The sequence below is a fragment of the Paramisgurnus dabryanus genome, chromosome 18, assembly GCF_030506205.2.
Source record: "Paramisgurnus dabryanus chromosome 18, PD_genome_1.1, whole genome shotgun sequence".
Classification (NCBI taxonomy): Eukaryota; Metazoa; Chordata; class Actinopteri; order Cypriniformes; family Cobitidae; genus Paramisgurnus; species Paramisgurnus dabryanus.
In genome coordinates, this window is record NC_133354.1 from 18,160,531 (window position 1) to 18,172,476 (window position 11,946).

The 11,946-nt window shown below is 36.6% G+C and overlaps 1 protein-coding gene across 2 annotated transcripts; it reads right to left on the minus strand.

Annotated features, from left to right (window-relative positions):
- Positions 1 to 175: 175 nt before the first annotated feature.
- On the minus strand, positions 176 to 10,346 carry LOC135776419 (calpain-1 catalytic subunit). Of its 2 annotated transcripts, XM_065287112.2 has the most exons (22): positions 10,215 to 10,346; positions 9,602 to 9,865; positions 9,382 to 9,451; positions 8,794 to 8,912; positions 6,883 to 7,016; positions 6,618 to 6,786; positions 5,689 to 5,772; positions 5,518 to 5,603; positions 5,340 to 5,414; positions 4,988 to 5,148; positions 4,733 to 4,893; positions 4,613 to 4,624; positions 4,245 to 4,456; positions 3,276 to 3,315; positions 3,109 to 3,174; positions 2,972 to 3,029; positions 2,186 to 2,250; positions 2,023 to 2,091; positions 1,846 to 1,924; positions 1,645 to 1,761; positions 1,152 to 1,210; positions 176 to 1,046 (listed from the first exon to the last, which is right to left on the minus strand). In XM_065287112.2, the coding sequence occupies exons 2-22, from the start codon at positions 9,851 to 9,853 to the stop codon at positions 1,020 to 1,022; spliced, it is 2,115 nt and encodes a 704-aa protein (XP_065143184.1). In that variant the 5' UTR covers positions 9,854 to 9,865; positions 10,215 to 10,346; the 3' UTR covers positions 176 to 1,019. The 2 variants fall into 2 exon arrangements, with proteins under 2 accessions (XP_065143184.1, XP_065143185.1); XM_065287113.1 differs by lacking the exon at positions 10,215 to 10,346 and having other exon boundaries at positions 9,382 to 9,471; positions 9,602 to 9,731.
- Positions 10,347 to 11,946: the final 1,600 nt, after the last annotated feature.

Sequence of the window (11,946 nt, forward strand, 5' to 3'; positions counted from 1 at the left end):
CTGGCCATAGAGCCAGTGTGCTTTGTAGCCTAGATCGGGACTAAAGGAGGTGTGTCCTCACAGATGAGTTACTTTTAATGGGTAGTGATTGGAGCATTTGAGCGAAGGCTTGAAGTCCAAGCACCCCACTGTAGGTCATATAGTTTGGAGTGTGTAGGAGATGTTATGGTGTCTATTTAAAAAAAAAAAATGGATTACTCTTGTATATTTGTATGTAAAAGCACTTTTATTATGTAAGTAATGACCACACACAAAACATTTGATATGATCTTGCACTATCGATAGCGAGCCTTTATTATGATTTAGTTTGAATAAAAATGCATTTATTTAAATAAACGGTTGTGTTTTATTGTGGGTAACATGCAATATATGCAGCATATGTTTACAGAAAAAAGGATTTAATATTTAAAAAGGCACAGGGGTGAGAGGTCACAAAATGTTTAGTATAAGAGCAGCAAGCTTTTGCACAGTCACCGTATATGGGGGGTCCAAAATAAACTTTTTTTTTAAAGCAAAACCTACATTGGCCAGAATATCATTTATGTAAATCATATGTATCATATTTTACCAGATACATAGTGCTTGCATATGGTGCTTGTGTAGGTTAATGTTAATTTTGGCCCCTGGTTATACTAACAAAATCTCTGTATTGACAGAAGAATGTTCTTTGGCTCAGATATATTTGGTTTTATCTTACTGCTATTTGCGTGTATGTAAACCTCGTGGCAGTTAGTTTTGTCCAAAAATTATGAAATTAAGATGTTTTCTGTTTTAGTATTGGCTGTTGCATAGGGCCATGTTCAATGAAAATGCATACATTAAAAATAATTAATATAAAGACAAGTTTACTAAAGTGAAGAGTAAACATGCTCATTCATTTCAAATACTGTATCATGCCATATAGCTAATAGTATAGGAGCTATGTTGCCTGAGCTCGCGTATCCACTGCATTAACACAACTGAGTCACATAATAAAGAAGATAAAAAAAACAGAAGCAGTGAAGAGGAGGGACATCCATCTAAGCAAACATAGTGAGGGTGATCCACTATAAGAAGACAGGAAAACAAAGGGGGAAGTTGCAGATCTACATTACTTGGCTAGGAAGAAGGAAAACATTTGGAAATTGATTTTTTTCATTGCTAAAACCAACCTGGGTGAAGCTGAAAGTTACTTGGCCATCTTCATCTGTGTCCATTGTTTTAAAAGTTTCTGTTGGGGGAAAAACATTTTAATTTAAAGTGGCTTTAAAATAACATGAATAGCCCTTTTTAACCAAATATTATGCCATAACACCACTATATTTCAACAGGTTGATTTCTTCATTGTTAGGTAACAACATCGGTTTCCTTCAATTTTGATTTGTTTATCAGTATGACTTATTTTATAAGTTGCTAAATAAAGAATAGCAACCTGTTTCGGAAAACCAAAGGCTCTTTGGGATCATGACTGTTTAGCTAAAAAAAAAAGCTAAAAAGTACTATAAAAGTTGTCCATTTAACTTAAAATCTTTTCCTTTGTGGTCTGCAGAATACAGGGTAGGGTTAAAATAATGATGGAAATTATATTTATCCATTAAAACAGAACAGAGCAATTAAACTAGTTGACATTGTTCAAAACTTATTGAATGTGTCTTCTACACTTACTGAACATTGTCTCAAGTCGAATGAGACAGGACACAAAGCCGTCAAAGTCCACGTTTAGATCTGGCTTTGCATAGCGCAAGATTATCAGCTGGAACAGGTTGTTGGTCAACTTGAAGCCTTACAAAACGATACAATGCAATATTTAAGTCATATATCAACCAGAAGGTTATTATAGATGCTGTGATGTGTCAGAAACTGTACCTGCTGATTCTAGTGCCAAACGCATTTCGTAAGAACTCATTGTGCCAGATTTGTCCAAATCAGATTTCCTAAACACAGCCTTGTGGTACATTGAAAAACACAGAGCTTCAACATTCACATTTGCATCAAAGTATATTTGCATATAATAGAAAGCATGCATGAAATAAAGCAACCAACAAGATATCTCTTGATCTTCTCCCAGACAACATGGAAGTCTGTTAGACCCAACTTTCCAGTGCCAGTTGTCTTCATGCTAGGTCAAGGCTTGCAAGTTTTTTTAAATTTAAGAATTTTTTAAGAGACCGCCTTTCTTTCATAATTGTTAGCTTGGAAAGGATACGTCCATAAGATTGATCATGGCTCTGCAGGATTCTTTGTCAAATCCATCCGTCTTTATATCTTTATCTGTAAGGAGGAAAATTAGATTCTTTGAGAAATATTCCAGCTTAAAAACAAATGTTTCATGCTGTTTATTACCATAAAAATGATTTTGATTCTTTCTATTGGGCAAGTCTATAGCATTGCTTGGAAAAAGTGAAACATATCACTTAAACATGACATTCTGTATGTTGGCATGAGGCTAAAGTGTTAGAACAGATAAATGGGGGATGCTATGTTTCATAACTATTGTGTTTGTTGTTGTTAAAATATCGCCCTCTTCTGTTGGAGATCTATTACACTTTAAAAACAGGTAAAGGGTGAAAGATTGCTGGCCGCATATTGAATTTCCATTTTGCAATTCACTGAGAAGTTCCCCAGATGACTGTGTGTCTTTTCATTTGAACAGGTAAAGCTTTCTAAATTTAACCTATCTTTCTGGTAACTTTTGTATTATACATTTAGTCAGTTAGCTCTTATCCAAACTGACATACAAAAGTGAGAAACAATAGAGTTGTTGTTTTTTTAAATAAGGATACCTGGATACGAACATTTAAACAAGGATGCAGGAAAAGACTTGATGTAAGATTTAAAGATCAAATACTCAATATATTGGAGAATTTGTAAATATAAATTAAGATGTATTGGACCTCAAATATTTCCATAATTATAATATACTGCATTTGTTAAAAGGCTTTTGGTTTATTATGACCTCTCTATAGCATGCATGTGAAGTGTGTTTTCTCACGTTTGCCAACAACCCGGTTTAAAATCATCTGTAGCTTGGACACGTTAATCTCCATTTCCTGTTGGCCAGAGAGAAAGAGTCAATAAAGTTTGTTGAGTTTTATTACACCAACCCATTTACTCCTACAGTTTTCTTACCGGCCCTGCCAGTTTAGCAAAAAGCGCCTTAAAGCCCTCATCAATGTCACACTCTGGAACTTTAGGCTGCCGTGACAACAACACAAAAATCAGCATCACATCATCACAGAATACACCCAGTATTATATTGTACAGCATTACATAAAACTCTTATGGGTTACATTTACCTCCTCTGGTACATCTGCTGAGATTTCATCATCAAGTTCCCTATAGCGAAAGAACAAAATGTCATTTAAGTTAGCATTATTTTAATAATATTTTTATATAATAAATTATAATATGTGACACTGGACCACAAAACTTCATAAGTAACATGGGTATATTTGTAGCAATAGCCAACAATATATTGCATGGGTCAAAGTTACCCATTTTTTATACCAAAAATCATTAGGATAGTAATATCATGTTCCATGAAGATATTTTCTACTGTAAAAATATAAAAAAATGTTTTTATCATTAGTAATTTGTGTTGCTACTTCACACACTTAATTTCGACAACTTTAAATGCGATTTTCGCAATATTTTGATTGTTTTGTACCCTCAGATTCCAGATTTTCATGTTTTTCATGTTTTCAATATATTTGTATCTAGGCCAAATAGTGTCCTATCCTAATAAACCATACATCAACGGAAAGCTCATTCAGCTTTTGAATAATGTATAAATCTGAATTTAAAACAAATGAATCCTTATGACTGCTGTTGTGGTAAAGGGTCAAATGTAATAAATTATAATAATTTAATATAAACAATAATTTTCATTAATACATCAGTAAATATATACATTAAGGTCCAAAAAGTCTAAAACATAGGTAACTTTTATATAGGATTATATATTATATAATTAATTATATAGGATTATGATAAAATGATTCACTAATTAAAGAAATTGACATTATCATATTAAGATTCACTCTTATTTATATTTAATTATATTTAGCTTTTTACCTAAACTGTTACTGATACATGTGTAATGTTTTTGTATCAACTTAGAAAAATGCAAAATAATGGTCTCAGATTTTTGAGCCCCATTGTAAACAGAAAAATGTGAATATTACAATTTACAATAATTTAATGTACAATAATGCTCTGTTAAACATTATATGAGCTATAACATCTACTATCAAATGCTCACTTACTGGGAATCAGCAGCCTTTTCGGAAAAGACCCTCAGGACAAAGTCTCCCTCTTTCTGAGGCTCAAAGGTAGACGGGACGATGATGTATTCACCAGCAGGCAGGCAGCAACGCGTGCTCACCTCTCGCAGGTTAATAAAGAGCTCAGATCGTGCACTGGACGTGTTGGCAAGGAAGAAATCACGCTTTAGATGCACGCCCACCCGTCCCAAATACTGACAGAAAAGAAGATCCATGTCAATACAAATGCTGTGTGACATCAGCTAAGCTAACTAACAATCAGCCTAAAGATCAGTTCAGTTTTAGGCACTAACCTGACTGCTAACAAAAGGATTACCAATGTTAAACATACTTGTGAGTTTCACTCATACCTCTTTGGGAACCTGTAAGAAAAAAATATTGCTGAGGTTTGGCTACCTAAATGAACATTTAATGAAACAAGAGTTCATGTTAGACATCCAGAAAAAAAACAGAGTAATAGAGTTTTCTACCTCATAGATAGCAAATCCAATTGTCTCCATGTCTTTGCCCTCACGCCGTAACTTCCTTCGATTTTTCTGCATCAGTGCCACCAGGAAAGTGCAGCCATCATGACTTTCACAATCTGGGTCCTTCAAGACAACTTTAAACTGTGGATTGATCCAAAATGTTGCTGTGTAGATAGAGAGACAGACCTTGACATGAGAACACGGTCTCTGATAAGTTAATATGAGCATCCTAAGGCCATCTGGCTGAAGGCAACATGCCTGGATAGTTTCTGCAGCCACCAGCAGTGCTGCCTCTTCTCCATTCACCAGGATATAAAGCTGTGTTCCACTTCTTCACCTCGCTGCTTGCTAGTGCATCTGCTGTCAGGTTACAGATCTCCAGCCTGCTGAACTCACGCATGAAGTCATTGAATGACATCCTGTGAGAAAGCATCAGTCAGAAAACAGAATCTCTTAAAGGATCAATGCTTAATTGGAACACAAATGAGAAATCCATCAAATCACCTGGGCTATGAAATAGCAACATCTGAGCAAAACAATTTTTTCTCTAGGAACCAATATGCAAAAAATTGCACATTTTAACTCACAAATGTTGTAAAAAAGAATGTACCAGAATTCTCCATCCTCTCTGCTTTGGTGCAGACGTGACCTCACTGATGGCTCAATTTCACGCCACTCTCTTGAGCTGATTGGGTCAGAAATAATTAAAAAAAATCTGTCAGTGTTTAAAACTTACTGTATGTACGTTCATTTATTATAATGGGAAAAATACATTTCATAATTCTTACTCATCACTCCAGGCTCCAGTCCACTCCACCTCTCCCCAAGGGTTTCTAATGCGCAACAGCTTTGTGAGGTTTCCCTTGTGCTGCACCTGGTCAGTTGGTTTACATCAGTGATGATGAGGATGATAACAAAAACCTTTTGTGTGGTTCTTGTCAATCAAAAAATTCACATACCTCCTCGACTCCAGTGACGGAGTAGGCGTGGCCTTTCACTAGCTTTTTAAAGGTGACTGCCTCCATGTCAAAGGCACTTGTAATCTAAAAAGTGGAAAAAGAACCGTATATAGTATGTATACTATCCTTCATCTTAAACTCGAATACTATTCTATTTACTATTAAAGGGACACTTCTTTTTTTTTTTAAATATACTCATTTTCCAGCTCCCCTAGAGTTAAACATTTGATTTTTACCATTTTGGAATACATTCACCTGATCTGTCTGGCGGTTGCACTTTTAGCATAGCTTAGCATAATCCATTGAATCTGATTAGACCATTAGCATCGCGCTAAGAAATAACCAACGAGTTTCAATATTTTTCCTGTTTAAAACTTGACTCTTCTGTAGTTACATTGTGTACTAAGTTGTGTAAAGTTGTGATTTTCTAGGCAGATATGGCTAGGACCTATACTCTCATTCTGGCATAATAATCAAGGACTTTGCTGCCGTAACATGACTGTAAGAGGTGCAATGATATTACGCGGTGCCCAAAAATAGTCCTCTGCTATTGAAAGATACCAAGGGGACTATTTTCAGGTGCTGCGTAATATCATTGCACCTCTTACAGCCATGTTACGACAGCAAAGTTCTTGATTATTACAGAAGAGTCAAGTTTTAAATAGGAAAAATATCCAAACTCTTTGGTTATTTGGTGAGCGCAATGCTAATGGTCTAATCGGATTCAATTGATTATGCTATGCTATGCTAAAAGTGGTAGCACCAGACCCAGAGATCAGCTGAATGGATTCCAAAAAGTTAACCTCTAGGGGAGCTGGAAAATTAGCATATTTTCAAAAAAAGTGGAGTGTCCCTTAAAAAACAATGTCTACAATTGTGAATATGTGAATAATGCTAATGGTAATGTTGTTCTGTATCTGAACACTAACATCTATAGAGCAGCCCAACAAGGAGCCTCTCTCCACGGCCCTTCTTATGATGCTGAAAAGGTTGGGTGGAGCTTTTTTAAGCTCGTACATCTCTGTCACTCCACCAGTAAAGTCCTCGAAGCCCTCAGATGTGGAGCCTCCAGACAGAGCTTCATAGCAGCCGTTCAATCTGTCATATACAAGCATAGTAACAATGGTCACGCAGCCAAGTAAGCTCCTGAATTTAAAGGCAGCTTGACTGCAGGCACTTGCTTCACCATCTTACTTTGCATATGCCTTTTCTATCAGGGCGCTCCAAAACTCAGCCCCTTCAGCAGAGTGGACGAATAGGAGCTTTCCATCTCTGACTGGCAACCGGTCGTCTATCACCACATCTATCCAGTCCCCGAACTGCCAGAACTAAAAAAAACAACAGAAAAACAAGAGTGAACATTTGTTGTTGAATTCAGTGTTGCATATACATCATGTTGGAATTACAGCCATGTGTTGGCGCCCTCTACAGTTTCCCCCTGCTTTTTCCCTTTTTTCTATATCGCAAATATAAGTCAACCCCCCATTTTCAGCCTATTCTAATATACGGGTATATACAGTAGTTGAAAAACTTTAAAGGTGGGGTGTGCGATCTATGAAAGCCAATGTTGACATTTGAAATCACCTAAACAAACATGCCCCTTCCCCAATAGAATCTGGACCTTCTTTTGATAGACTCGCCCCACACATAGCAACCAAGACAAAGATGTCAGTTAGTACTTAGGGGCGGGACACACCAAAGCTTTTTTATGTGGCTGAAAACCTCTGGAGGACGCCGAATGACAGCTGTTTTTTCAGCTGAGCCCCAGTTTTCTTCAGCTGAGCGATTTAGTAGCTGTGATACTTAAGCTGTGAGCCAGTTGGTTGTTGTGATACTTGTCCCACCCCTCCTCCACTGTGATTGGACACAGTGTGAGAACTGACATTGACGAGTGGAGCTTTTCACCCCAAGTTGAATCTCTTTTAACTCTCGAAGCTCAGAACTGAGCGTGGAAAAAACGGCGAGCGCTGGCTTTTAGCACGTAAAAAATCCGCCAGCTGCTGGCTGTTTTGAAAAACGCTGCGCTTCCAATGGAAAAAATTGAAAACATGCGCCGGCCGTGGGCGTAAAAGCTTTGTGTGCACGCCCCCTTAGTGCTGATTGGCTACAAGTGTGTTTTGGTACTCGGCCCGACTCCCTCTTCCAAAGTGTTTTTTTAAAAATCGTGCACCCCGCCTTTAAGTAGATGCAAGTTAGAAATGCTGCATTACCAAAAAAACTAAAATATGTTTAAATTAAAATTATTAACTGAGAAAATAAAAACTAAAATAAGAATCAACTAGTTTAAATACAATATCATGATAACTAAAAATAACTAAATTTTTAATTAAAATTACACACAAAAAACTATAACATGAAAACTAAAAATATAAAAGCTTTTATACAATTTTAATATAAGTAATATAAATCTGATGAATATTAGGAACAGTTTTGGTACCTTAGTAAGTTACTAGTTATAGGCTACTATAATACAATTCGTACATTCTTTTTTCATGTAAACAACAGTACACTAGGTGGCTCTGGCTTTACTCCAAGTCCCTCTGCAGCACTACTGCTCTGAGCATTATAAGCATTCTCTGAATCACTGATCCTAATGGCTCCTGGCTGATAAACAGAAGAAGAATTTAGCAGAGGAGTATCAGGTCTGATCATTCCATTTTTACGGGTGAGGTTTGTGTATATATAGTCGCAACATCAGACAGGCTGGCCTGATGTTTAGGCACGGTGGCTCAATGTAGATCTGCTGAGCTATGAAAAAGGAACAGATCGGTTTACATGTTGCATTGGATAGAAGCCCAATTGTCCACAAAACCAGGGGATTAGAGAATGAATCAGAAGATTAAAGGAATAACTCACCCAAAAATGAAGTCTATTGTTATTTACTCAACCTCAAACCCATATAGTGTCTTTAAATGTATGATGCAACATTTTGGAGAAATCTTTATGCAATTTATACAGACTATATCAGACTATGTTATTTTGTTTTTGCAAAAATTTATACCAGCACATGGAGGTCTAGTAAATTGGATATTGGTACATAAATAGTGATATGAAGTCTAAAGCTTTGAACAAAAACACAGAATAAGAGTACACAGTATTCAGTACCTGAAAGTGAAAGATTCCGGCATATTGCTGATGAAAACTCTGGCCATGAGGCACCACCCGATGCAGCAAAGGTTCATTAAGGGTAAGGCACGCAATGGCTGCCAGCAGCCAACAATCACCTACAATCCGCATATTAAAGCAAACATCAAGTGTAGTGAAGCAGATGGAGGGCAAATGAGAATAATGTAGCTGTCAGGCTTCATTACTCTTCACTTTAATCATGTAATCAACATTCAGCTTGTATCCCAAAGACCCACTGATGCTATCATTGAATAAAAGCACTAGGTATCCCCAAGTGATAAACCAGTCCCATTAAATCAAAATTCAATTTTTGTGACTTTTAGTATGAATATGTTTAGCCTTAATAATATCTATAAATTAGTGTGCTTTGAAACATTGACACAGTCTCTCAGTATGGATCAACCTTCTACATTTTAGCTCCTTATCAGGCTTTTATAAAATGGGAGGAGTCACACAATATTCTCCACCCTAACTTCCTGTTTCGACGGCTCTTTAAAATCTGTTTTAGTGCACATGCTTATTTTTAATAATCTTTTTGTTCTGTTTTAACTCAAGGCATGTCCATACCTAAAGCTCCTTGGCAGATGTCTGTGCGTGTGGCCCCATCTACCATAAAGTGCGGGTCAGTGCAGAACTCCTGGGGTATACAGAGAAGACCTATGGGTCGGATGGGGCATAGAAATGACAGGAACATCTCTGTGCTACATATATTAAAGTTTATGCATGTAAGCATAGACATCTCGTGTTCATAAGTGGAAGGTTCATGCTATGTTTTCTATGCTCTCACCGTGGGCCTCATCCAGCGGACACCTCTGGTTTTGGAAGAGCTTGGGCCAAGCTCTTTAAATCCTAGTGAGGACTGTTGAGCTGGGAAGGTTTCATCTTCATACAGGCGTCCACTCTGGAGACACTGGGCACGCAAGGTTTCAAAATCTTGGCCCAAGAACTTCAGTGCTCTGTCATTCTGACCCAGCCCCTCATTCCTGTCCCATTCACTCCTTAAGCGAGCAGCGACTCCTGTGCCACAAATCGGCTCCATCCTGCTACGATCCTTAGGAGAGAAATGTTGCATACAGAATACAGATTATTGCTGCATTAAATTGCATAAAGTCGAACATAATATCTTTCTTCTTTTTAACCATTGCCTTTTTTACCAATACCAAAATAAAAAAGCTTAATTATATTCCCATTCAGAACTATTCTAGAAAAATTTGGATCATGTTTTTATAAGCCTGAAATAAATCTGAGAGAAATATAATTTGATCCATTATGTTTATTTGGTTAGAGGTTAAATATAACACACACAACACACACAGCTGCTGTTGCCAACTAGACAGTTATATGAAGCCTATCATAAACACCTTATAAAAAACACCTTATTCTAGACTCAAAAACGGTACCTTAGTTAAAATGACACACTCCTGATAACTGTCCCTGCAGTCAGGTCTAGTTCAAAAAACTATCATATTAAGATTTCTCCCAGCATATACGGCCAGCTGTAGTGACTGTGCGGAAATGATCCTATGTTGCTGGGAAATAATCATTTATGAGAAAGCAGTATATTATTTTCCTCTAGAGGGCGCTTTGGTGCCCAAAAAGCAGAATTGAAAGAGCTCCATTAAAATCTCATAATGTTTTTATAATTTTAAATATATATGTTTGCCTTTACTAATTGCAGAGATTGGTATTTGATATACAGGGGAAAATATGCCAAACCAATTTCTACAAAATATATATTTTTAAATCTTTTTTATATATTATACCTTTAATTTGAAGTTATCATAAACGACTTTTATTTGTCCATCCTACAGGCGCGGAGAAAAGTAACAAGTTCCACGTGACTTTGTCGTTTCTGTCTAACATGCTTTAATAATTTAGACTTGAATAATTTTAGGATAAATATGAATTTATCTGTTAGTTTAACTAGCAATTTATATAAAAAATTGTTTAAACAATACACCATTAAAATTAATATCTGACGAACTGGAAACGACGTCCGGGCTAATATGCCACGCCCATTTTAAGACATGTGTCATGTGAAATGCTCTTCTATCGACTGTGATTTCTGTGTTAACTGCAGATTTCAAGACTGCGGCAAACTACAGCAAACACAGCGACAGTTACCTCATGTTCATCTCTGTTTGATAACAATACAACAGACATTTGTATCTGTCGTTTTCCCATTATGACTGGAATTATTCGTTTTGGGGAAACTACATGAAATAGTGACCAGTGTTTAATTTGTCACTGAATTCTTGACCAACAGGGGTCACCAAAGAGCTATGTGACTGTCACCTGACTGTGGATGCAAATATGACCCACATTCCTCAATCTAAAAAGAGAGAAATCAGACAAATCCTCCTGGATTATATTTTATATATATTTCAAATACTGCAGCCTCCAGAAATATGTTAGTTTTTGTGCCTAAAAGACAACAGCAATCTAAATATGTTTATTTACAGGATTATGCTGCAGAAAAGAACAGATCAAAGCAAACAAACATGTGTTTACCTTAATCCTTTTTTGTCCCTGGTTCATGTACTGTATTTATGCATCTAAAGAGGGAGATAGATGTGTAAATGTGTAATATAAATGAAATGTGTAATACCATGGCCTTCTGAGACAAATTTTCGTTCCCGTATGTCTACATAATGACAATAATCTATAACTTGAACTTGATACTGTGAAACAGTAATTTAAAGGTTGGGTGGTTATAGCAGATATTTAAACGTTCAGGGAAAAACTGTAGTTTAAACTTTATGTAAAGAACTCTGGGTTCTTTTAGATAATCATTGACATTCTGCATGTTTCAGTGTTTGAAACTTCTCTGTGACTTCAATCTGTCAGGGAGAGATAAACTTTAAATAGTGTCACTGTGGGTGGCAGCAGAGAGAGAGAGAGAGAGAGAGAGAGAGAGAGAGAGAGAGAGAGAGAGAGAGAGAGAGAGAGAGAGAGAGAGAGAGAGAGAGAGAGAGAGAGAGAGAGAGAGAGAGAGAGAGACACTGTTGTTGTGCCTTAGACAAAATAACCATGGTTATATAAATGCTATAGTAAAAGTGAAGTAACTGTGGTTTTGGGCACATTGTTTACCATAATAATCATAATTTTTATTTATACAGTCCCTTTCTGTAT